General features: G+C 38.9%; 2 protein-coding genes across 2 annotated transcripts; both read left to right on the top strand.

The window, feature by feature from the left end:
- The first annotated feature begins 13,701 nt into the window (after positions 1–13,701).
- Positions 13,702–14,766, top strand: LOC118783763 (trophoblast glycoprotein-like). The gene has a single exon (XM_036537718.1). The coding sequence runs from the start codon at positions 13,702–13,704 to the stop codon at positions 14,764–14,766; it is 1,065 nt and encodes a 354-aa protein (XP_036393611.1).
- A 4,164-nt stretch (positions 14,767–18,930) lies between these two features.
- On the top strand, positions 18,931–24,697 carry or107-1 (odorant receptor, family D, subfamily 107, member 1). The gene is made up of 2 exons (XM_036537717.1): positions 18,931–18,947; positions 23,737–24,697. The coding sequence occupies exons 1-2, from the start codon at positions 18,931–18,933 to the stop codon at positions 24,695–24,697; spliced, it is 978 nt and encodes a 325-aa protein (XP_036393610.1).
- The last annotated feature ends 2,809 nt before the right edge of the window (positions 24,698–27,506 follow it).

Here is a 27,506-nt window from a genome sequence, read left to right as displayed (position 1 = left end):
TATGTATGACCAACTATATATGACCCTCTTTCAAAATTTGTTAGAACTCTCATATTGCTGCAGAAAATCACATAAAAGTATTGATTTTAAAACATCTTACAGCAGAAATCTACTGGCCATTAGTGTTGACATTAATAAAAACATGGACTCCTTTTAAAGTTCCTTTTCATCTGTTGTTGCCATTATTTTGTCTTTCCTCTGTATATATGCAACCAACAGAAGTCTACATAAATTAACAGTAATGGCTAGTTTTCACACATCAGGATATGATACATGTTTTATCAAGTGCTGGCTAGTTTCATTTAGTTTCCTGTTACACACATTTCCAAGCAACATGCTGCATCACACTGAAGTATCTTTGGGTTCCTGAACACAGTAAAAAATGTTCCATTTGGAAATTGTGCAGCATGGATATGCCTTGACTTAAATCTCCCCACTATCTGTACAACTGTAAATGGACTGAATCTTAAAAAAGGAAAATTTGATCATCCCTCAGAATGCCCTTAGTCCACCCCTCAACCTGATCAGAATTGGTCTGTTATTTGTTTCACTACTGTTTTATGCTTATTGTTTCAGTGATCATAATCATACTTTTTTGAAAACAGGGTCATGAAAATATAATGCAAATGGGATATACAGTTTAACTGCACTTGTATAAATCAAGGCTACAGTACAGGTTGATTTGGACTTCCACATAAAAGTCAGGGCTATGTGTTTTTATTGATGTGGCTGTCTATAATCAATGATCAGGTCTTGAGTGACTAGAAGACAGAAACATTTGGTATTACTATACCTAATATTTCTATTTTAATCAGTTCATTAGTTGTGATTTAGCTAATAAACATAGTTTTCCTCTAAACTCTGAAACATTAAACTAATTACTGCACATCACAGAAAGAAACTGGGGTTAAAAAATACTGAGCCGATGTTGAAAAAAGGTGAAGTTTCAGATTTGGCGAAGCGCACAGTCACCCTCCTGACTGTTTATAATGGAAGAGATGGCAGCTATCAATTAACCTTCTGGTAAAGAACAAAAACAACATGCTTCATGTTTGGATATCTCACTAATAAGGTGTTTGACCTTAATACCTTAATACCTGAATATTGCATATCATTCTTGCCATCCTTTCTTTGCCAATGAACCAATGCATTCAATTCTGTGTAGTCCATGCTGTCTGAATCCAATCATATTCATATTACTCAAGTGCCATGACCAACAGAAAATCACAAAAAAGAAGAGTCATTTGGAGCTTAGAAAAAAAACAAACTGAAAACGCTTAATGCAAACAACCAGTTCACAGTTGTCAGCCTGTTATATCAAACTCATCTGTGAAAGAAATTTCAGGCTACCAGCAGTTTACATAGCACATCAGGCTGACCCTGATACAATCTAATGTGGTATTGTTTTTGGCAAGTGTCAGTGCGCAGGAAAAACCAGCAACAAGTAATAGGAAGACATGTGCATAGCATTAGACAGGATGTGACCATCCATTTACCGCTAAGTAAAAAGTGAAAGTAAAAATTTCCCACCTCCACAAAAACAATATCCAAAATATATGGCACAACTCTTTACAAGAATTCAGTCTATTTATCTACAGTTGTCCGGATGGATTTTAAAGATTGATCTGGACAAAATCCACTTCACTCTTGTGGTGATTAAAGAATGGAAAACAGACAGTATTAGGCTGGCCCTGTGCCCCCTGTATTACAGTGCCAGGTAGATTTTGTCCTTTCATGGGAAATGAGCATTAGGAATGAACTGGAAACAGACATCACAAAACAGAAAGTGTTTGTGTTATTGCCTGCCTTAACCTCGTTTGAAAGCCTCAATAACTCCATTTCTCATGCAGTGAAAAATTGTCTGTATGATTTATTAATCTGACTTGTTAAACAGTAACAGAGAAAATGCTGAGTCCTTTAAAAATGATATATGTATAATCATCATTCTTACTGCAATGCAAATATTCTGCATACGTTGATGTGGCTGGTATTACAAGCAAACATAAAAAAAAAATCAACAACCAACAAAGACCACAAGAGGTCAGGAAAGTCAAACTGATACAAACCCATTTACAAAAAATGTATATACTTTGAGAAAATGTGAGGTAAGAGTGTTTCTTTCATAAAAGAAAGTATTGATGTGTTTTCTACTGAGGGCTGAAGAGTGGTCAGCAGTGGGTAAAGAGAGGGCACTTTCAAACACATGGAATCTTCACAAACCTCACTACAAATAGTATTTGTGTATTGAAAGATGAATGTACAGCTCTCTGTTTACTGTTAAAGTCCAAAGCTGCGGTGTCACTTGAAATAGGTTTAAAGTGAAATAAAAAGGAAAAATAAGATTATGCAGATAATCCATGTGGCCACATCAAAATACAGGTTATATTTAATCTCACTTTTCTACTCCTTTGTTCTAAGTCATTCGACCCCAGAAATGTGACTCCGAAGATGTGAATCTTTATCTTTGCTATCTAGGTAGAATTTGGCTGCCAATTAAAACAAAACAACACTTAGCATGCTCCATATTACATCTGTAGTTGGCATTGAAAAGTTACTTGATAGACAGCAAATTCCTTGTTAAATTTAAACATTTAAACTCAGTCTGAAAAAATCCTGAATCATATTGACACTTACAGAAGACAATAAGATCAGCAATAGGATCAATAAGACAATAGGATCACCTGTTGATCTCCTTAAGATCAGAGGTCTTCAATGTAAGCCAATTTGAAACTGTAATTATTGTTATTCAGAGTGAAGCACAAAAAGATACCTCCACTTTCAGATGTATTCAAATAAACCAAATAAATCTTCTGTAGATGTGAGATATTTAAGTGTGTCGATTTAAATAAATAACTGTTCAAGACCATTAAAAACAAATCCAGGACAATTTACGCGTCAGTAGTACATTTACAGCCTCATTTCAAATGTAAGCTGCCACTGGAAAACAGGAAACAGAGGAGTTGTGCAACCCTTTCAGAACCTTGTGAATTATATTGGATATGCTTCATAGGCAGTCACGGGGGAATAACAGCAAGATCATTCAAGGATGGATTGCAAAAGTCAGAAAAGAGTTTATCAGCTCTTGTGAGCATAGCCAAGGTCCAAACACTGTGCACATAGGATGCTCATCCAACAAGAGTTCATATCCAAGTGATCTTTGCTTCCTGTCATAAGGGGGAAAAAAAAAAAAAAACATGGCTCAAGTTCATGTGACAAATCAAATTAAATATCACACAGCCATCTCCCCTTGTCTCAGAGCCGGGTGCCCCCCTGTGATGTTTGAATATGTGCGATTTCCCAGGAGGCTCTTGTATAGCGTACCCATGAAGCATTTCACACAGTGAGATGATCTCCGGGAAGAATTTACCGAGTGTAACGTTAGTGCTGCTTTTGCTTCAGGGAATGCTCATGTGCAGCTGTCAGTCTTGATTCATACTTCCAGGTTTGTCATTTACATAATGTACTTTCTCTTCTGAGCAAAGCCCATATATGCATTGCGTTTATATGATGTGTTACACGCTAGACCAATATACATTGCGCTCTCCCTGAGAGTGGCTGTCTTCGCAAGTGTTCAGGGGTCGGGATAAAACATGGAGGGACAATCAAAGTCAAGACAGCTTAATATTCAAGCTCGTTTCAAATGCGAAACTCCCAATGAACATGGGTTGAAATACAATAACAGCTAATAGCATCACAGGCAGCACTGCAGTAAACTGCAATTGCAGTAATTGCAACTGATTTTGAGGAAAGCAGGCCAGGGCTTGCTTGGTAGTGGACACCCAAGACCCACTCAGTCATCTTGTTCATGCTGATGGTAATACCCTTCTAGCTTCACAGCAGATTATGATTGATACAGACAAACAGGCAGACCTCCACCACAGCCAGTACGGAAGATGAATTAATGTGATTTGCATGCCAGATTGTAAGGCTGATGACTAAGACACATACACACATATGTGTATGTGTTCATGGTAAACATTTATTTCCATTATCTGAATCAGGTGATGAAGCCTGAGTGAGAATCCATGTGAAAACAGGGCAAAAAATATCTATTCAAAATTAACCACAAAGTCAAAAAGTCCTTAGGAGGAAGGATTTTTGATCTAAGTTTCACATTTGTGTCAAGTAGTGACTCTGTGTCCATACATCTGAATATTGAGCCCACGGACACTAAAGGTTTGAACGTAAAATAACACAAGAACAGCATGCAATTAGAACAAGTGTCAAAAGAAGGTGCAAAAGTGAGGAATTTGCCTTTTGAAATCTATCTGACATGGATATAGATAAATCCTGGTCGTATTGAAATACTTGAAAAGTCCTTTCATGTAACAGATCCCATCCCTTCAGCACCACAGGCACTTAAGGTAAAATGACCTTCTTCTGCCTTTCTGCAATGACAGCCAAATCAGAAGCTCGTTAAAATGTGGCCGGATGATGCGCAAGCTGTCCTGCCCGTCTCAGCAGACGGGCATCCACTTCATTCACCTAATTATTTTGAAGACATTCGCCTGGGCCAGCCATCGGGATCCTCAAGGTCACCACCATGGTGGAACCTACTAATGGCTGCCATTCCTGAGAAATTCATTCCGGTGCTGGGAACCTGCATGAGCAAAACTTTGGCTTCTGGAGTATAGTAATAGTCCTGAACTTTGACCTTAACCGTAATTAAAAGATCATGGTGGATGAAACTGTGCACATACACACACACACACACAAACACACACACACACACACACACACACACATATACGTGCAGGTCATGCACAAGCAATAGGTGATTAACAGCCAGCCAGCAAAAGAATATAAAATTAAATAACGTCCTCTGACTCCCAGCTAGAGGCTTTATTGATCAGTATTTACATTTCAATCCATCTCAAATGGCAAATAAATTGCTGCACATCATATGAGCACAAAACTAATGGCTTCAGTGTACAAAACAGCAAGTTAGTCACTTATACAAGTACTTCTTCTCTATATGTCAGTAGAAAAAGGTTTTCCAATAAAATTAATTAGATAAAAACGAAGCCAGGTTCAGCTGTGTGGCCCATCTCACAAAACAAACACTATTCCAAAGCAAACCTGCCCAATGTTTTCTAAATCCTTTTGTGTAATTGGTCCTGTGTTTTTTTTCCATATGTATTGTTACATATCAGGACATGCCATATATTTTACATACATTTTACATGCTAATATCAAAGTAGCTATTTAATTTACTTAACAGAAACAAAATAAGATAGGTACCTAACTGACTTCTACAATACAACACAATTCAAATGGCTCTCTTTTTTAACAGAAGTTATCACAGGCAGTTTAGAATTTTACTGAATGGTGCGAAGAATCTGGTTGATTGGAACTTGGTCTTTTCCTGGAGCTGGAAATTACTGGTTACTGCTAGGTGTGAGTAACAAATTTAGATTAGGGATGTAAAGGCTGTTTCCTTTGAACCTGTCGTGGGTTACTGTACAAGGCTACGGTGTTAAAACTGAAATTATAGGGAAAGTGTTTTTAAAAATTAATCAACAGGAATGTTTTGGTTGGGAGCTTAGTTAGCTAGCATTTATGTAAAAACTAAATGTATCTATTGCGGCAATCGGCCACATGTGTGAATAGACCAATGGTGACCTTGCTAGCTGGCTGTGTTTAATTGTATTCTTTTGAAAGATTTGTGTGATATGTGTGATCTGTGGATATCCCTGTGATTAGCTTGGTAGAGTACATGAAACAGTTTTTACGAAACAGGACAGTGAGACTTTTTAGAATTGACGTGAAATGTTGTCCTCAGCAAATGCTTCTGTGGGGTCTCATAAGAAAATATTGATCTTTTTCTCACTGAAAATAATTCCTATTGATTATAAATGTACTTCCCCCTTCTTTTCCTCATTTTCCTAACTATGTTCAGCACAGATTAGTCAGTGAGGAAATCAGGCTTGTAACCCAAGTGTATCTTTTTCAATTCCCCAGCAGGAGCCTACTTTTTGCATCCATGGGTGGTATCCATGGTATTCAACCGACATGGCTCAGTAACTATCCATCCGTGTAAGTGGATAACTTGTAAAAACTGTAAACTAAGAAAACCTGAATGAAAATGTCTGTTAAGCAACTATGATGTAATATCCAACTACATCCAGTTCTTCCTGACTACATTTTTCAGCCTATATGGATGCTCATATTGACAGGTTGAACCAGGTTTAAGACGACGATGAGGTGCTCCAGGACCCAGTGTAATGGAAACAAAGCTTTAATATTCCAGAAACAGAAATCAAGAATCAGTAAACATCCTGCACAAGTGCCTGAGTCAGATTCATCTCCGCGCCTGTAACGTCCTTCTCCTTCTCATGCCCGCCTCTGTGCCAGCCTCTGTGCCAGCTGTCACAGACAGGAAAAGAGACAGGAAGGATGAGCGCGAGGCTGTGTTTACCCACCACGTTCTGCCTGCCAGGACGCACTTGATCCCCGACGTCCCCGAAGAGCACGCGGCGAAACGATAGGAAAGATTTAATCCTTCCTGACGTATGCATCTTGGGTGAAACTCAAATCAACCTTGAGGCTCTTTCACAGCTCGATTCACCCCTCTCCCCACTAAAGCCCTTTATTCAATGAATATTTCAGTGACAAAAGATCTACTGTACCGTGGATCACACCGAGCTGGAGACTCGAGATTGCTGAGTTCAGGTCTTTTGGGATTCCTGATCATAATAGGTTGCTCAGTATGCTACTTTTTTGAAATTTTGAGTATATGTTAGAAAATAACTTACAGAAGTACAGAGACAAATACAACAAAACTTTACTGAGGAAGTCTTCTACATCTGAAGGACAGATTATGAACAGAAAAAAAACAATGTATTGTTTATTTTTACTTATAATGATTAGTATATAGTGCATCAAATATGGTGACTTACAATAAGAGCAAGGTGACTGTTTCTCCAATATAACATTATTATAAACATGTCTGGCAGTGATTTTATTATATGTGATTAGTCATTCACCTGAGGCAGATTTGAACATTATCCCTCCATAAAACAGAGTCTGATTTGAACATCAGGACAGGAACAAAGATCGGGCTAGTGCCATCAATCAGTCCGTCAGTGCCAAGGGCACCCTTTGATGTTTTTTAGAACATTATGATATATATTGCATTTATCTCCTCTGATCTGGCTGACACTGAGACACCTTTCAGAGAACTAATTATATGATCAGAAATCAGGGGCCAAATTCAGACCTTTTCAGCTCAAAAGGTCAACATCAACCCCTGTTTTTCCCTTGTGTTGGTTTAGTGGGCATGGTTAGTTTGTTTTTCGTGATTGTCTTCTGTATTTCTGCAGAAGTATGGTAGGGCTTTCTGATGCTGTAGTAGGGTAGCCTTCATGTGCAAGCACCATGGCCATCATTTACCGTTATGATGACTGGCTACATATACGGTGAGACCTATGTATGATTAGAAAAGGTATTTGAAACTACATTTACAAGCATAACTTGCTTTACCATTGTGAACTTTTATTGTAGGATATGTTTTATTGCATTTATGTACCAAAACTTGCTAATTATCACAGTACAGTGAGACATGTTCCAGTGTGATCAGGTGTGTCCTATATGTACTATTACATTAATTTTGTTCTTTTTCTGGAGTGTCCAGCTTAATCTAGTACAAAGAAATGCTTCCAAAGAGGGGCTGAGAAAAAAAGAAAAAGCATAAAGACAATATACCAAAATAAAAATTTTAAAAAGCCTATGTATTTGTGCCAGTGTGAGAAAAGTAAATGCAGAATGGACAATCTGCTCTTAGTTTGGGTCGGTCCAATTGGCCCAAGCTGCAGCTGAGCTCTGCCAGGTCTGGAAACCCTTCCTGGTCTGCAGGCGCTCATCCTAAAAGATTTCCTCAACATCAATTAAAGCCACATTGGCACCCACTGGCACCCACTACAGTTGCTGATTTCATATCAAATAAACAAAGAGCTGCACAGCATTGGCTTTTGTTGTAACAGTAGATTGATGCCAGGACATTGGTTAAAAATTAAACTTAGCTAATATACAGCTGCACAGGACTTCACACTCCTACTCCTCTAACCAAAAGCCTCAAAAACACAGAACTGGGTTACCGATTTCTGTATCAAGTGGTGCAATGCAAGTTCTCTCTTTTTTTTTTTTAACTGTACATTGATCATATTTTTGTGACTACTTATTTATCATCTTATATGCTATACTGACTGATCTAAAATAATATCACTCAAACAAACAGGAAAATACAGGCATTTTTTTAAAAAGGCTCAATTTGTCCTCTGCACCTCCTTCAGCTGCGAGGGTCCACTCCATTACAACAGTGAATGAATGATGAATGAGCCGGTGACACGCGATACCGCTTTATAAGTATCCATTACATTGTTCCTGTGCGCGCACTAATTGTATACAGAGTGGTCAGGAAAAAAGCGGCCCATCACTTATTCATTCAAGAGCAGTGTTTAAGAGCCATGCTTCTCTCCAGGGGCTTTATGTGACCAGTGTTTCACCCCCTTCTCCCCTGTCTTTTGCATCTGCGTGACAAAGCAGGCGCCCCCCCCCACCCTTCATTTGGGTGATACGCTCAATTCTGCGGTCATAAAAGCGTTTATGTGATATGTTTAATGGAAACTGGAGAGGAGCTGGATGCAGGGCGCAATGTACAGAGCTCCTCAGCTACCTGACATCTGAAACGGAGTGGAGGGCCACAGCACTGAGGCCACAGAGGTTCTTGGTGAATTCAATAGCACGTATCTTCTTCTGATACATCGGGGAGGGCCTATTTATAGTAAATGTGTAGGTGCACAGGATGTAACCCAAAGATTATAGGATTTTACCATTTCTGTGACCTTTTGAAATTAATTCTCCAGTACAACAGAAAATACATCCAATTCATATTGCATATGAACTTAAAAATGGTACAGTTTTTAAACAGGCAGCATTTAGTATAGTAAATTTTGAATTCTGTCTACTAAGCAACTGTAACATGTAATATTATGTAATATGTCACTGTGCTATAGCTACCAATACACTGATGTGTGAAGCGGTGTTGAAGGGGGTGTTGAATATCAAGCTCTCACAGTTTGGCTACATCTCATCATTCTCACATAAATGTTTGATCCTACTGCATATTAATGCTTATGTGGACAGGCTGAAGTGTTGTTAGGGAGACATTCACAAAGAGGTGCACCGGGACCCACTGTATTGGAAACAAGGCTGTACTATTCCTGAAACAGAAATCAAGAATCAGTAAACAGCCAGTAAGTCAGACAGTCAGATTCATCTCCGCGCCTGTAACGCCCTTCTCCTTCTCATGCTCGCCTCTGTGCCAGCCTCTGTGCCAGCTGTCACAGACAGGAAGGATGAGCGCGAGGCTGTGTTTACCCACCACGTTCTGCCTGCCAGGACGCACTTGATCCCCGACGTCCCCGAAGAGCACGCGGCGAAACGATAGGAAAGATTTAATCCTTCCTGACGTATGCATCTTGGGTGAAACTCAAATCAACCTTGAGGCTCTTTCACAGCTCGATTCACCCCTCTCCCCACTAAAGCCCTTTATTCAATGAATATTTCAGTGACAGAAAGCATCTACTGTGCTGTAGATCACACCGAGCTGGAGAGTGTGGATTGCTGAGTTCAGGTGTTTTGGCTTTGATGTTGATCAGTATGATGGTCAGTATACCTCATTTTGGATCTTGCTTTTTTATTTGATTTTGTTTGAAATTTTGAGTATTCATTATTTTCACTAGTATCAGAAGCACAGACACTAGGAGAACAAAACTGTACTGAGCAAGTCTTCTACATCTGAAGGCTAGGCTGTAAAAGAAAAACTAGCTATGTTTAACATAGTGATTAGTACACAGTATGTATCAGATACGGTAGAGCAAGGTGTTGATTTCTGTTGTATTATATTTCTTCACACATGTGCCATATCATTTTGTAGAAATCATTCTGGCTTCCTCATTTCCTCATTTTTTGTTTGTTTATTTGCAACCATCTGTATCTGTGTGTAAATGTTGTCTGTGGAATCCAGGGAAAAGAGGCATTGATTTTATTATAAGTGATTTATCATTCAGCTGAGTCAGATTTGAACATTATCATTCAGAACATTCAGACCTTTTCAGCTCAAAGTGTCAACATCAACCCCTGTTTTTTCCCCTTGGGTTGTTTTAGTGCATACAGTTTTATTTTGTTTTTTTGATTGGTCAACTGTTTATTTCTGCAGAGTTTGGTAGGGTATTCTGATGGCTGCTGTAGGCAAATAGTATCATCAGTCAACCATCAGTCTTCCCAGGTATTAATCTTTTGATGACGATCATTGATGTCATTGTAAGTCCAATGAAACATTTCCACTGTATTTAATTTGACGTGAACTACATTGGTTTACAATGCATTATGCACTGATCTATAATGCATAAATTTGGAGGGGTTCAGTTATCCCTAGCGTAAAAGTGTGATAAATTTAGCACTCTCTCTGTCTCTGGGTCAATAATATAAATATTGTCATAACACATTTATGTATATATTGCATTTACAGAGAGGTGATAAAATACCATAGTCCTGATCCGGTATGTCAATCAGGATAATTTTCTGTACTCACAAAGCTGTTAATTCTGAAGGGGTTGAGAGAGATTTGATGGGGGGTGTGTGGGGGGGGGGGTGCATACTTATAGCTGTAACTGACATCAGCAATGAGGATTTGACAGAGTAAAATTAAGGGAACCCTGCTGCCAAGGTGCCCGCATATAAAGCAGCCAGCTTCAGCTGAATCAATAAGCCCTTTCAATGCCATCAGGGGACGGCATGCAAGCTCGGTAATGACACTATTAACTTTGCCGTAAAGTGGGGTCCGAGGGGACCTGCAGACGTTCAGGGAGCCCAGAGTGGGGAGTGTGATGAGGTGCTAATTGGAAGCTTATTACAGATGCCCTCTTGCGATGATCTTGACAACTGCTCTCTGAGAGCAGCGGGCTAAACAGTGTCTCAGTGCAGAAGCAGCCCTTCAGTAATTATCAGTAACTGGCATGGCTGTTGCGTCAGGTTAGTCATTCTGTTTTGTGGCCTCGTTTGCTTGTTTATCAATCACACATATAGCAGTTTTGAGGTTATGGTTAACTTATGCAAACACAGAATTTACACATGAGCAAACTTAAATTCAACTAAGTGGCCTGGTAGGGCATACCCGAAGGGTTATTTCATAATTTCATTGGAGGCTTGGGGGGATTTTTGTAATTATGGAAAAGCGTGCTTGCATAAAACATCAATTGCTGAAGGCAGTTAACCATTTCGTGATCTAGACTAAGAGATACAACTGGGAGTTCAAAAAAAGATGTCCGCCCACCCACAATGTAAACCCAAGGCCTAGAGTCTCGCAATTTTATCTCATCAGCAAGGGAATCAAAAAGATGCTAAATGATAGCATTCCACCTTTAGCTTAAAATGAGATTGTATACTACAGATACTTGAGTAACAGGAGAATTAATTCTGCCCTCTTTTCTCTGTTGTTAGTGGTTGAGTCATACCAAAAGGATAACAGACAGAACCTTTTGACTGTAAAAAAACAGCACCATTGTGCTCTGCCTTTTCGGGAAAAAAAGAAAGTAATTTGAATGATTAATGACGATATTCTTTAAAAAGGGAAGAGGGAAGGATAATGAAATCCAGATATTTAATTTTCCCTCTGTGTTGACAGTAACAATACGCCTCGGACCTGTGTGAGTGATGAGAACTCATTGGCTGAAGACAAATGCGGGTCTCAAAATTAAATAACCTCGAAAGAAAGGAGGCGTATTCCCGTAGTGTTCCTGCTGTCATCAGTTGGGCTACCGCTGATCTGCTCGATGGTTCTGAATGAATTTTGTCACTCATCCAGTGCGAGACATTTTTAATTTCTGCTTCCACGCTTGTGTTTGTTCCCCTAATGGCCCCGGGGCTATCTGTTACATCCACAATGCTAGCACACCAGTGCACCACATCTGTGGAGCAGGAGACAAGGTGATGCCAGCCCCAGGGACATCTGCTCCACTAAGCATGATTAGATAGTGCGGGAACAGAAGAAACAATATCCTTCAACAGCCATTGTCCTCTGCTTCATGGATCAAAGAGAGACACTCATTTTGTACGACTTCAGAGGATGTGGGATGTTTTAATCTTTGTATTCCACGCACCACAGTATTTTATAAAGCAGCTGCTCTTGCTTCATTGAGAAATGCACAGTCATTGGGTACAACCTGTCCACAGATTTATCCGTGGGTTGGTATTCGGATTTCATCCAGGACTTCCTATTTTCCATGCAATTGACAACATTTTATTTGATTGCACTGGACAGTGTTCTGTTTGTTTTCATCGCTAATAAACACCTAAACTGCAAATAAGACCAACATAGACATCGGATTACAGTGATGTAGTGTTAAACCATAGGTTATGCTTGAAATCCTCTGATAAACCCTCAAGTCTTTGCTATATTTAAATCTTAATGACAACAACATGGTAATCCATCACTGCAGCCCAGGATCTGCGCTTTATTAAATTTCACAGTGCTGGCCTCATTAGCTGAGCAAAGTATAGCGTGGCGTGCTAATTGATCCTTGCCTTGATAAGTAATTCCACCTCTCAGGCAGAGCTGGAAAGTTAATACTGCGTCCCCTTAGTTTCTGTGATTGCAACAAGGCATGTCTCAAAGTGTAGCCATGAATTGCCTCATAGTAACGTTGAAAATTAAGTATTTGTGTGTCTTATCTTCACAGGATGTTATTTTCAGTGGTAACACTGTACTTTTTGGTTGTTTTATTGAGGGCTTAGTCATTTATAAAGTATTTTCCCTTGTTTGCCATCTTCTAGCGTTAACTGAATCCAGAGTACTAAATCGTTTTCTAAATTTAACCCAAACAAATCTAGATTTGTTTAATGTTGCATTGCCTGTCGCATAATTGCATGCATTTCATGTAAACTCTAGAGAATATCTGATATCTGATAACTAGCCTAATTTCATCACGTCTGCTCTTTGCAAAGCCTCTACTATATTGACCCGACAAACTCACGTCTTTTTCGAAAAGTTCTCTTTTCTAGAATAAGTCGCGATTATATTCTATTTGGTCACATAAATTTCTATGTTTGAACTAACAGGAGACAGGGTAAACGCCGTTCATTAATAGTGCAGCGTGAAGTCCTAAATTCTTATTCATCTCAACTGATTCATAATCAATTTACAACATGTGATTACATATATTTTTCCAATATTGACACAGTAATGCATTTTCTTATTTTAAATATCTTGTAATATATCTTGTTAAATATCTTGTTTAAATGATGCTTGCCCTGGAAAAATACGTCCTTTGTTCATTAGCGCAAGAATAGGACCCTGTCTACTCTCAGTTTAGCGCTCCATCACAAGTGGGCGAGGCTTTGCTCAAGTCAGGAGAATCCGTGTGGACAGCGACCGATTGCGTCCGTGCACATACAAGATTGCAGAATGAGTCGCCAGCAAGACATACCACAACCTCGGTCACCACCGTCACTCAGAGCACGCTGCAAATACACTGAAGGTCGAAGGTCCTTTCGGACGAACGAAAATGCGACATTTGGCATGACGAGCCTTGACATTTGTTATTATTTCAAAAATTGAAATCTTCCTTCCACGATCCACGCTGCTGTGTGACCACTTTTTTTTTTTATCCCGAGGGAACAAAACTTGAACCGGACACCAGGATGGAAAAGAGAAATACTTGGGTGCATTGCTGTGGTAACAGCCTTACGCTACACAGTCTTAAACAACGATGTTTCAGCTGGGCTCAGGTGATGTGCGTGCTATTTTCGCTGGCAAAGGCTGAGAACTGCCCCGTGTCCTGCACCTGCATTGAAAATACTTTCACCGTCACCTGCCGTAACTTGAATATGACAGCGGTACCGACGGATTTGCCGGAGTGGATTCGCAGTTTGCTTGTAAGCGGTAACAACATCCCAACCTTAATTACTGGCGCGTTTTTAACCAACGGGACCGAGGTGGGACTGTCGACGATTTTGATGCCAGATAACAATATTCAGACAGTCGAAGCGCGTGCGTTCGTGGGACTCCCTCTCTTACAAAAGCTGGATTTAAGCAAAAACCGACTGGTGTCCATCTCTCCGCATGCCTTCTATGGGTTGTATGAGCTGACTGACCTTTTCTTGAATGACACATTGAATTCTGATGGCTCGCAGCTGTCGGATGCGCTGACAAACGAAAGTTTGCGCAATCTCCAGAGACTCCACCTGTCAGGGAATAAGCTGAAAGACATACCCATCACGAATTTCAACTCGCTGAATTTAACAGCAATAATACTAACCAACAATTCCTTTCATACTATAGGAAATGATTATGTTTCCCGCTTGTCTGAGCACAAGACAATGCAAGTATATTTGGCTCTGAACCCTTTTAAGTGTAACTGTGAACTTGGGAATTTATATCGTTGGCTGGAGGATTCATCGCAGTGCCCCGACGCTGCTCATTTGCTGTGTTCCGAGCCAGAGAGTAAAAGGGGATTGCCTGTTCTGAAGCTTAAGAAGGAAGAAGTGGATTGCACAAATGCGGATCTGGAAACTGTATCTTACGTATTTCTTGGTATCGTTTTAGCTCTGATTGGAGTTATATTTCTCATGGTTTTATATCTGAACAGGAAGGGCATCAAACGATGGCTCAACAACATCAGAGAAGCATGTCGTGACCAGATGGAAGTTTACCATTACAGATACGAGCAGGACTCCGACCCCAGGCTAGCCAATGTAGCAGTTTAAATGCACCTTACTCCCAGGGCGACATTTACCGTTGATTTATTTGTTATAATCTACAACATTTATTGTTTCTCTTTGAAATAAACATCAAGACTGCATTTAAAGGGGACTAAATAGGATGCATTGAATCGTTGCCAGGACGACCTGAGTGGCAACTAACTGCTCCCGCAGCAAAACTCACTTTGTATTCTTCATCATCGCGGTGAATATTGACAATCAAGGACAACGCATTCATCTTCACACCATGTCAATAGGATTAACTTGTTTACTGCTTTAACACTAATGCTACGATATTTCGTAAGAAACAGCGTTTTATTTGCTTTTGTGAATTAATTGTGAAATACTGCATCAGTAAAATAGGAGATATAGAGCCAACACGGAAGCATACTGGACAACCGGAAAACACGACGAGTTTATAAAATATTTAAATTCAACATATGCAGAAGTTGCTTCGAACTCCCATGCTCTCATAATCTATATGTAAAATATATATTATGTACATATTAATGGTTTTATGTGAAAACATAATTCATTGTGTTCACAGCTTTATCTGATATCATTTAAGGGGAAAATAAGAGATTATAAAACCAAACTCAAACATTAATGATTCCTTGATTCCTTGCATTTTTGCAACTTTTATTTCTGAATTTCCTTTTGGCATTGACTGTAAACTTTTGCCTTGATAATTCGTTAAAATTTAGCTTTTAACTTAGCTTTACATTTTAAACTCTCTTTAGACAAGGAATGCCATTCAAGATGTACTCCAGCAATTGAAATTGCATAGCCTTCTGCCTCTGAGGCAATAGCTTGCTGTGAGTGCCATCCACATTTAATTTGTTATTTGTTATTTTGTTATATGTTATTTTAATTACTCATTTGCCAGGCAAATGCAATTAACCAGGGCAACTTAGTTAGCATACATTTTAACATGTAATGCACCAGCATATTTTTCTGAAGCTATGAGGGTTACGTAATGTCCCCAAGGGTACAGCAGGGGTCTCCCACTAGGGGTTCAAATGGCAACCTGTCACAAGCTCTCAAACCACCTCTTCACATTGGTGCATGGCTGTTACATCATCATATGATTGTTACATCATATTGCAGCCCATGCAGTTGAAGAACCTGGACTGGGTTAGAACGTCTGTACTAAAGCATTTTAGAAAAGGCTTTCCCCGTGCCACTTGGATTTAATTGCCTCACGCACAGCGTGAGCACTTAAGCATGTTCTACCCTTTGGCAGGCGGACGCCACAATTTCCCATTACTGATGGCAGCCTTGTTACTGCTAATAAACTGCAAAATGACTGGAGACATATCTCTAATGTAATTACACTAGAGATTGAATTAAATTCATCAGCACTGTGACTAAAACTGAAGGAAGGCAGCAGGCCTGTAAAGCCCTCCGCTTCAGAGTACATTTGCAGATATAATTAATTGGTCCTTGCTGAGAATTTCTGTGCCGATTGAAGCATTGAAATGAAAATGGAGGCCGATGCCCACGTGCCAAGAGGTCGTGTCTAATAACTTTGATTTGACTGCTGGCTGGCTTGTAAACACTTGATGTTGTCAAACAGAGATGGAAGCAGTAGGCACACAGATGTTAGGAATGACTTAACACAAACTTTAATGACAGTGGAGAGGATAGGTAACACATGTATTTGTAAAACATATTTTCCCCTCACCATTTAATCTTTTAAGTGACACCAAAAATAAATGAAAATGCAGCATTCTGCTACACATCCTATATCCATTTTACTTTTTTCATAATTCTGTTTCATCTGTTTGCAATTTATATTACATATTTGTTTCACAGACACCCTTATTTAGAGTGACTTAGCTCACAAATAGCTAGCATCATCCATTTATACAACTGGTTATTTACTGAATCAATTCAGGTCAAGTACTCAAGGATATAAAACAGTGTTGCACCTGCAAACTGAACTGACCACCTTTGGATTATGAGCCTGCCCCTTAGTAGTGCAGTAACTACTGTGATGAAAAGGGATTAATTCTGTTGAATATAATAAGTAGAGTGCTTTGTCCGGTTACGTATAGATTCCTCAAAGTGTTTGATAGATTAGATTTCAAGCTACTGACATAATACTGAACACTCTGCTACTGTATGTAAGTCTAGTTCATTTATGATGAGTTAGATTTTCTTGAAAGTGGCAACAGTTCAACAGGGTTCTGTTTTAGGACCTATCCAAATAATATAAATAATAATATTGTTAAAGCTGCATACTGCATTTACAGGGGTAGACAAAATATTGGAAATGCATTGCATAATTTGAATTTTCATGGACTAGTGCCATATTCCTTTTTTAATTTATTTTGGCATGATTATTGTACTTTTTCACTACTGTTCCATTTGGCCTATTGCCATGGGAAAAATGGATCTGGCATATAAATAATAAATTGATGACAAGTGAAAATAAAACCCAGTGACACTCCTTATACCAATAATCATAACCAGCTATTTTATGGAGCATCTTGTTTGTATGTTATATTATGACAATACAAAGAAAACTAAAGTCATTTTTCATTGGTTAATCAGAGTGTTAAAGCACAGAGTTCATAGGGCAGCAGCTGGTGGTTTGAACCCTAAACGTTGATGCTATTGTTGTACCTTTGAGTATGATACTTCAGACATCTGCTCTTCCTTTGGCAGTACCAGTGTAGCATAGTGGTCAGAGAGGTGAACTCTGACCTTACTCTCTTCAGATTTTGGGTGTGAGTAAGAGATGGCGCGCTACCTTTCTTCGTCTGGGGGAAGGTACTCAGTTGTTGCGTTTCAGATCATTAAAGGGGATCTGTGGCAATGATCCATGAAAAATTCAGGGAGGAAATTCAATAGGTACAGGCCAACATTTATTTGTTTACTTGTACTCATATTATTCACCATATAAAACTTCTGAACATTACATACTGTGTGATTATTATTATTATTATTATTATATCGCAGCAGCAATAGTAGTGGTATGGACCTTTATTTACTGAGTGTGCTGTTTTTGTTACTGAAAAGGAGAAGATTTAATAAGGTAATTTTGAATTTTGACATATGTAAGCTGCTGAACATGATGTTGATTTTATGATTACCAGTAGCTGGTTTGGAAATTAGTTCTATTTTTGTGTTCATGCCAAATATTACAATCCATTCGCTATGAAATTAAATAGAAATTGCCAATTACTTCACAAGTAACTTGCATGCAAAAACCCCCCATATGAGCTTTACAAACATTTGCACAATGCAAATGTGTAATTGTTATGATATATACAAGTATCATATTATTTTATAGTCAGTTTCCTGTGAGATTGCATAGTATAGTAAGATCAGTTCTTCATATATTAAAAGTCAGTCAGTAATTTCCAGTGAAGATCTTACCATATGCTTACATGTTAGTTTTACAAGAATTTCTTCAAGTAGCAAATACTTTCTTGTAAATATATTAGTAACAGTATTGTCATTAACAAATAATTACTCAATAGTTTCATCAGTATGTCTTACAATTTTGCACCAGTAAGTTGAAGAAATTCTTACCAGGTACTTCAGTGTTAATTACCAGGTAGAAAGCATACCTTAAAATAAAGCCCTGCCAACATAAAACCTAATTTAGCTTGACAGTGAGTGGAAATCAATAGTCTGTGTGTGCTTGACATACATAAGTGGGGGGGATTGTGGGGATTGCCAGAGTGTATCATGCTGGTGCTGTATGCTAATGCTGCTGTCTATCTAACTATGATAAAGGAGACAAAAGGAAAGGGATGCTTCAGCAGTCACCAATCAGGGAATAAAACCTAAAGGTAGGTGGGGTTGAGAATAGCAAATATTTGAGTGTGTGTGTGTGTGTGTGCGCAGAATGTGTGTATGTGTGTGTGTGTGTGTGTGTGCAGCATGTGTGTATGTGTGTGTGTATGTGTGTGCAGCATGTGTGTATGTGTGTGTGTGTGTGTGTGTGCGTGTGCAGCATGTGTGTGTGTGTGTGTGCAGCATGTGTGTATGTGTGTGTGTGTATGTGTGTATGTATATGTGTGTGTGCAGCATGTGTGTACGTGTATATGTATGTATGTGTGTGCGTGTGTGTGTGTGTATGTATATGTATATGTGTGCGTGCATGCGTGCACCTGCATGTGTGTGTATTTGTGTGTGTGTGAACACCTATGTGTATGTATGAGTTTGTCAGTCATGTATGTGTGTGTGTATTTGTGTGTGTATGCATGTGTGTATGTGTGTATGTGTGTGTGTGTATGTGTGTGTGTAGGTGAATTACCTTCACAAATATACTGACTCACCCAGATCAGACAAAGTCAAATACAAGAACACAGCTGGGGGGCAGAAAACAGCAGACAGCATTGTAAATGATGAGTCTGCCTCTTTCGTCTAAATCTGTGGCTGTGCTCTGCTAGGTCTATTTATGAAAAGTGCAATACAGCAAATGAGCAGAATAAGACTGATGTTGAGAGCTCGGTGTGCTAGTGCTAAAAAGAATCGCCCCTCTTCCCTGCAGCTCTTTCCCCGCATTCTCCACCTGCTGTCACAGGTTAGCAGCTTCAGACTGGTGCCGCAACAGTACACACTAAACGTTAAACGGCACAGTTGTGTCACTGTAAACCGCACCTGATTGGCCACGCGCTTCGCTTACGAAACGTCGCCGGCGAGACCCCCCCGGCGCTGATCGCCTGGAGTCTCATTATCGCGAAAAACAGCCCTTTCCAACCTCTTGTTTATTGTAGCGACAGCAATGTTTTTTTCTATTTCCAGTTTCTAGTTGTTGCTCATTAGGCTAATGACTGTGTTTTGTTTACTGCAGTGGGGTGTCGTCAGCAGCCCCCCTGCGGGGTCCTTTTTTACGCTCTGCGGAGCATGGCTAATGAATCCCGGCAGGAGGGGAGGGGAGAAAACACACTCTCTACCTCACAGGATGGAGAGAGTGGTCTGCTAGCAGGACACACACACACACCTGTGTATCAGGGTCTCCCTATTTGCAGGTGCATGCTGCACTCTTGACCAGCTAGTGGACCTGTACTACTGCTTTCAAAGAAACATAAGGTGGTTCTGAGAATAAAACCCAGAGGCAGTGTCCGGTTGGATACACCAAGCACGGATAAATAAGCCCGGCAAGGCAAATGGTACCTTGTGTACACCAATCATCGAAATATTTTAAAAATAAAAAACTCATGTATGAATTCCAATTAACTCAAATTAAATCTGTCATGAATGATATCAGTAAAATCTCAGTTTACTTCCTCCTTACTCAATACTGACCACACAGGTGCAAAACAGGCCACCACAATATTGACAGCATTATATTATATCATTATCACTGCTTTTTTGTAGCACTGATGTATGATAAATCAAGTATTATTCATAGTATTTTCTGCTTTGTATCATGGGTGCATGACTGTAGTGGAATTTAAATTATTAAGTTAATTAATTAGTTGTAGTATGTATTTTAATAAATATAGACACTTTCAGATGAAATTGGCAAACTGACATCTCTAAACCTGTTATAGTATTTCTTAGATAATATTAGATTGGAAAAATGTAGTGATGCAATTCATACAGCCTACATGCAATTACATTACATTAGACTGCACAGCGACTACAACTCCAAGCAGAGATGTAGGAAAAAAATAGAAAGAAATCATAAGAGAAGCTCAGGCACATGGCACAACATGAGTGTTTGAACTGGAAGGGATGACTCAGCAATAAATGATCTGTGCTACAGACATAATTCTATACAGTTGTACTTCAGGATGCAACTGACTTCATGAATCACACACATTTTACTCACTGATAAACCTTACTGATAAATTTGCCATTGCATTATTAAACAATGGTGACTAAAACAACATATTATGCCATCCTTTATATATTCAAAGGTCAAATGATGACCAGATCATTGTCTGCAGGCACATGCAAATGAGCAGTTTTATGCATGCAACACTTTGACAAATGACATTCAGTTCTACACTGTGTGCATGTACATAAAAACTGGCAGTACGTATGTATGGCATACAATTATAGATAGCTGAATGTGAAATAATGGGTTATTTTTTACCAAAAAGACTGAAATAAATAAGGACAACTTGAAGATCAATGTTTATTTTTATATTTGTTCACTGACATTGAAAAATACTTTGAAAATGAAAATGAATATGTTGTCAAATAAATGAATCACAAGTATCATTACCATCAATATTATGGTGCAGTTATGTACAGTCAAAAATTTTGTGACAAGTTTGGGAAAGAACATTTCATATCTCTGTGACTGCTAAACTTGCCCAACAGTTTTTTTTCTTCCTTTAAATAATATACTTCCATCTGCCCTATGCCCATAGTAGTGTCACCATCCCCTCTCTTCCCCAGCCCTACCAGCCTGAGCTATAACTCTGTCCAGGTTCATATATCAAAGTATATCCTAGTTTAATATAAAAATAACCTGTCAGGTAGATCTTAGGCTGATGAGTCTGCTGGATGCAATAATGTCACAGGGATGAGCTGGGAATTTAATTTCAATGACAGCAGAGATCATCTGTACTGTCAAAAAAAATGAAACTGCCAGCTCATGCCTGTGACATCATTGCACCCAGTCAGCATGTCTCCTTGACAGTCTCTTGTTAGTAACCTGGGCTGGCTTTTCAGATGAGTCACTGAGTCTTCTGTCTATGGTACCAGATGATGTGCGTGTGGAATTCATCGCCTCATCATTGCTGATGAACACATTTAGTATTTTCACACACACACACAACATTTATTGTGTTTACATAAATGTTCCTCAGTGCGCTGCTGTTGCAGACCACCCACAATTTTCGTTGCACCCCCACCGTGCAATGACAATAAAGTCTATTCTGACTCCGACATGCGCGCTCGTGTGCACACACATGTTCAAACACTAAATACACAATAATGAAACAATGAACCATTGATAGCTAGACTTTCTAATTCAAAGCAAAAACAATGTAGGTAATCCACTAGCCCTCCCTTAAAAGAACGTAATTTTTTATTTTTTAAAACTCTCTTCTTTTATTACTAATATACTTCCAAGGGCACGTCATTTTAACTTGGTCTATAAATCATACTGTCTTACCTTGCCAAGTATGTGTCAGCCTGTAGTTTAAGAAACTGTATTTAGGTTGATTGAGACCTTGTCCCTTGACACTGTAGAATCTGTGGCCTTTAATTCTATTTTAAACAAATCTATTTTATGGCATATTAAAATTAAATTTGATCATGGTCTGAACATAAAGGCTGACAAAGTATCATGTGGTTGATATTTCCAGTGCCCTGTTTCCCTGGAAACAACTGCACTTATGTATGCTAAAAATGAAAGCACTAAATATAAAAACATTTTTAGAGTATATTAAAATGATAACTGTGTTAAATTTGTTAAAAATGATCTGTGTTAAATTTTATTCAGGTTGAATTCAAAAAGTGGAGACAGCCCTCTAATAAGTATTTATTTCATTTATACAGAGCTTATCATACATTGTGCTCAACATTCAGCTTTCCAAAAAACAAGTACAAGAAGAATAAAATGGGACAATCTGAGAAACATTAAAACAGCATAAAGATAGTAAAACCTATAATAACAAACAAACAAACAAACAAATAAATGAATGAATGAATAAATAAATGCACAGCACATAACACTCTCACAAAGTCATATAGCAATGTTACTGTATTGTGAAAAGTGTCATTGGAATGCTGACAGGCTGACATGCTTAGCAGAATTTAGAATTTACCAGAATTTAGCAGGAACAGAATTTTGCAGGCAGAAAGGGTCAAGCTGGGTCTCGTAGAGGCCCCAGTGTTAAAGTTAGTTTCAACTGAAGTAGTGACAGTTACGTTTATTCAGCTGAAAAATTTGCCCATAACTAAACAAACTGAATGCTGACCTGCAGAGATTCTGAGCTGCTTAACTCATTAAGGGTTGATTAATGGCCATAACTGCAGGGAGATGAAAAACAAAACAATAAGAGATTGTAGAGGAGAAAAACACATTACACAATTACAGCCGTACAAAGAGATGATTAGGCGCTTATTTGTTGACTTGAGAGATAAATTTATCTTTAATGAGAGCAGCTTGGAAGACACCAAGGATAATTTAAGGCATTTGCAAACCTTAATTATACCCAAACGACTTAATTTTTTCTTCTGCTCCTCACTCTTTAAAAAGACGGGATTCCCTGACTGCTTACCAACTGGCATTAAGATTACTTGGCCGTCTGGAGCTAGAAGGTAACGCTGATAAGATGCCATATTCACAGCAGTTACAGAGACATACAGGAAAATAAAGGCACTATTGGAAATTAAATTACTTTGTTAGTTCGTTTAGACTTTTCAGTCATTGACTGCTTAAAAGAAACAGACCAATCAAAATCAAACATTGTATTTCTATGAATGTAGCCAAAATTTATTATAACTTTAAATGGCACTTATTATGACTGATGTTGATGTTGCATTGAAACATCTTAAATTTGATTATGTTAGTGGTAAAATAAAAGCATAGCTTAAGCACAAATGTAAGCAACAAGTAGTAATGGACATAATCTTTTCAGAACTGTAATTTACATATTTTTGATCATGAATCTGATTCAAATTTAGACATTCAAAATGACTGGCTGCACATTGCCTGTTCTTTGATAAAATTATTTATGAATCTACTTACTGTGCCTTACACATGCTTTACACTCTTATTAGACCAACTCAGCTTTCAATTTGTATAGGTTATTCATTTATACATCTGAATGTTCACCAAGGCAATTCAGGGTACAATGACAGTGTCCCACTTAGGAACCAAACTGGCAACCCTTGGGTTACAAGACCTTCTACTTATTACTGCGATATGGATTTGGTTGATGTAAGCCTATATCATCCTTTTTTACCTCTCGTTTATTCAGCTGATCTCATTTCACAGTGTTTGTCATACTTTTCTTTAACAGATTAAAACCTCTTTCAAATGAGTTCTTTCAGCTCCACCAATGGCACTGGCTCCGCAGACAATGGGTTTTACATCATCGCATTCGACACCCTGGACTACAAGAACTACCTCATCCTCATCCTATCCATCATTTACATTATCACATTGGTGGGTAACCTTGTGCTGCTGGCCATTTTATTCTTGAACCCCAGCCTGCACAATCCCAAATACCTTGCGGTATGCAACTTGGCTGTGGTGGACATCTCAATGAACAGTGTTGTAATCCCTCAAATGGTACCAGTTTTTATATTCAATATGAACTACGTTTCCTTTGGGACATGCTTTTCTCAGATGTTCTTCCTGCATTTCTTTGGTGACATGGAGTCCTTCTCTCTGGCTGTGTTAGCTTATGACCGCCTGGTTGCCATTTGCCTTCCTCTTCGTTACACCAGCATTAACACAAACTTGCGGATGTTCCTCATCCTGGTGGGAATATGGGTCTTGGTGTTTCTTTTAGATATTTTCCCCGTGCTCCTGGCCGCTCGATTGCCCTACTGCGCCTCCAGGGTCGTCCAGAGCTGCTGCTGTGAGCACGGCCCCGTCTACATTCTGGCCTGTGCCGACATCTCCTACAACCGCAACCTGGCCAAAGCCAAAACACTCTGCACCCTCCTGGGCCCCCTGGCCTTCATCTTCCTCACCTACGCCACTGTGGTGGTGGTGGTGCTGAAGGTGGCCTCGGCGGAGCAGCGTCGGAAGGCCTTCACCACCTGCCTGACGCACCTGATCCTGGTCTTGGTTTACTACCTGCCCGTCATCCTGGCATACTTGCTGGGAGCCTTCCGCCTGAAGCTGTCCATCGACATGCTGACGGCCATTATGACCGTGTTCGTCACCGTGCCGCCCATGCTGAACCCCATAATCTACAGTCTGAAGACAGAGGAGGTGAGGGAAAAAATTATGAAGCTGATTGGACGGCAAAAGGTGGCCATCGAGTTAAATAATAAAGGATGAAACCATGAAACTGACAGCTGCGGGTGACTATAAAGCTCTAAATACTTCCTGAAGACATATACAATGATAATTGAGGTGTTATTGCCATTTGTTTTCATTCTGTATTATCTATTGTTTTGATATATTTTAGGTTATTTCATTGAATTGGGTTTAAGATGAAATGCAGTTTTAATTTGTTTGATTTTTTTAACCAGAGGTATCTATATTTTGCTACAAATATACTGTGTATTTTGGTACAGGGCTTGCTACAGCCATTGCATTTTTTAATTATATTTTCCTCACAGCTAGTATTATTTAAACATCTTTCTGTCTTTTGCTGTGTATATTACCTTTTCATATTGAAGTTTGTTGTGTTTCTGTGTCTATGCAGTTTCTATGGGCACAGTGCTGAATAAAATTTGTTTGATTCATCCAGTCTGCCTGATATTTTTGTCTCTTGAGAGTCCATGCAAAGAGAAATGCGTACCAGAATCAGGTGTTCCTTGTGGCATAGGACATCTCATACAGTATAGACTCTAAAATAAGGTAAACAGGTAAACAACCGGAGGTGAAATATGATTCAATAATTCCATGTCTTCATATTCACTGGTGGTGTTAATTTCTTTTTATTATTACAGCAGTTAAGTAAAACAAATTCCTACTTTCCAGAAGTAGAAATGTTACAGTGTTTGGCTTTATGCTGGGATACTCCTGATAAACCCCTAAGTTTATCCTTATGCATCCTGCCATATATATTATTATATTTTGGAGTTTTAGGAAGGTTACTGAGGTTCTGTAATAGTTATCCACACACACACTACAGATCACAACAATGAGGATTTAAATAAGTAATAAAATACAAAAACACCTACATATACAATTAGGTTATTGTAAACAAATCAGTTCATATTTGTTATAATACAGGAAAAAACATGAGACTCATATTTCTGGTACACAAGAAAAAAAGAAAAATGTTTCTATATCCTGAAATGACCGAAATATTAAAAAGAGATGAGTTGGAGTTCTTTTTTGAAGTACACAAGAGAACTGCCAGTGATGCAGAAATATATGTAGACTTTGTACCACTATTGTAGAGTCAATTTTACATTTACTGATGATGTATTCCATACTTTGAAAGCAACATTCACACTTATTCAGTGGAGAAGCGGGGTAAGAGCAGATGGCTTCAGTTTGTGGGTGTTGGGTCATAGAGGCAAAGTTCACATGCAATGCCTGTTATATAGCCTCTGAATATAACAGCTGATGATCCACAATACTGTCACCTTATTTTCAGAGCTGGAGCTCTCCACTGAGGAGTCAGTTTTTAACCACTGCCATACACTCTAGCTGACTCAAAACAGCATCTGAAAAAGATTTACTTTAAATTTTATGCAAATCCTACAGCAGTTTGCCAACTTTTATTTAGGCAAATTTAATATCCAGACTGATTATTCCGATCCTGCATTTCTCAACACTGCAACAGAGAAGTCACCGATGAGTGTATTCCTACCCTACCATCTAGCTGCAGAAAACTATAACTAGCAACATTATACAGCTGTTAACAACAGCAGTCAATGCAGAATTCATAGAAGTCTTTGTGGTAGTAATAATTGTTGTAGTACTAGTAGTAGTTGTGGTGATTATGCAATATTGTACAGTCTACTCCTTTTAGATTCATTTTGCTTGTGTATATGACACAACACCCACAAACAATGATTATTAATATTTTCCTCACCGGTTAACCACATCTGAGCACTCAGCCCCAAAGTGCTATTTAATTGAGATTGATAATATTTGTGATATCGTGGGGGCTCAGAGACATATGAAAATTATTATAATGAATCTAGCTGGCACTCAAACATATGGAACAAATGACCACATTGTGGGGTGAGACGAATGTTTGAAAGTCAAATGTCACGCAGTTAGTTTTACCACACAGGAGCTACACATTGGTGGTGGCTGAGGTAAGCCATCCCTTTCACTGTAAGGGGACTTTGAGATCAAGAGATGCCATAATGCAATTCATCTAGATTTGTATGATCATTTGCAGATCTGAGAGTCTCCTTTCAACCTACATTTTATATTAGGGCCTGACTTGTATTGCTATGACAGAAAAAAAAACTGACTATTGATTTCAGCTGTATACATTTGTGAAAAACTACGTGAGTGAGCTCAGCAAATTTCAGCTCTGACATTTCAGACGTTATCGTTTCTCGTGTAAAAAAAAAAAAATGAAAAACGTTTTAAAAAAAGTAAGATTTAACTGCATCGCTGGGCAATTAAACTTCACCCTTGATAACGTGTTATTGCCCAGAAGTCGCCCGCGTTCCGATAACGGGGAAACAAATCCCAAATCCATAACAAAAGAACAAAAGATGCTACCAAACCAGTTACCGGAAAACGATTCGTTTAACCTGGATCAACTCAAGCGGGACGGCAAATTAACGAAGCAAGAAAAAACGTGTGTGGGCCACCCTACAATAGGGCGTCGGACCTAGGATCTTCCCCACCTACAACATAACGAAATAAAACAAGGGTAAGATACCGCCCGCGAGTTTACCATATACAAAAGACGACAGAGAATAACTACAAAAAGCGAGTAAACCCTGAATGGGAATTAGATGGAGCGTCGGGGGTAGTCGAGAGAGATTTTTCTGAACGTCACCGCCCTTTAAAAATGCGCAGCACAGGTGTCAGCGATTAGCACCAATTTGCAGGAAAGCTCGCACCTGCCTCGTAGCTGGAGGTAGACACTCCAGCACGGAAATCACAAAGGTTTTAGAAAAACAAATAAATAAAAAAGGTAATCTCATTGCCACATCGGTATGTA

This window comes from Megalops cyprinoides, chromosome 9, assembly GCF_013368585.1.
Source record: "Megalops cyprinoides isolate fMegCyp1 chromosome 9, fMegCyp1.pri, whole genome shotgun sequence".
Lineage (NCBI taxonomy): Eukaryota > Metazoa > Chordata > Actinopteri > Elopiformes > Megalopidae > Megalops > Megalops cyprinoides.
This window is presented reverse-complemented; position numbering and strand designations above follow the sequence as displayed.

Bases quoted from the DNA above. Each gene is read 5' to 3' on its own strand.
- LOC118783763 (XM_036537718.1), top strand. From the start codon at position 13,702: ATGGAAAAGAGAAATACTTGGGTGCATTGCTGTGGTAACAGCCTTACG.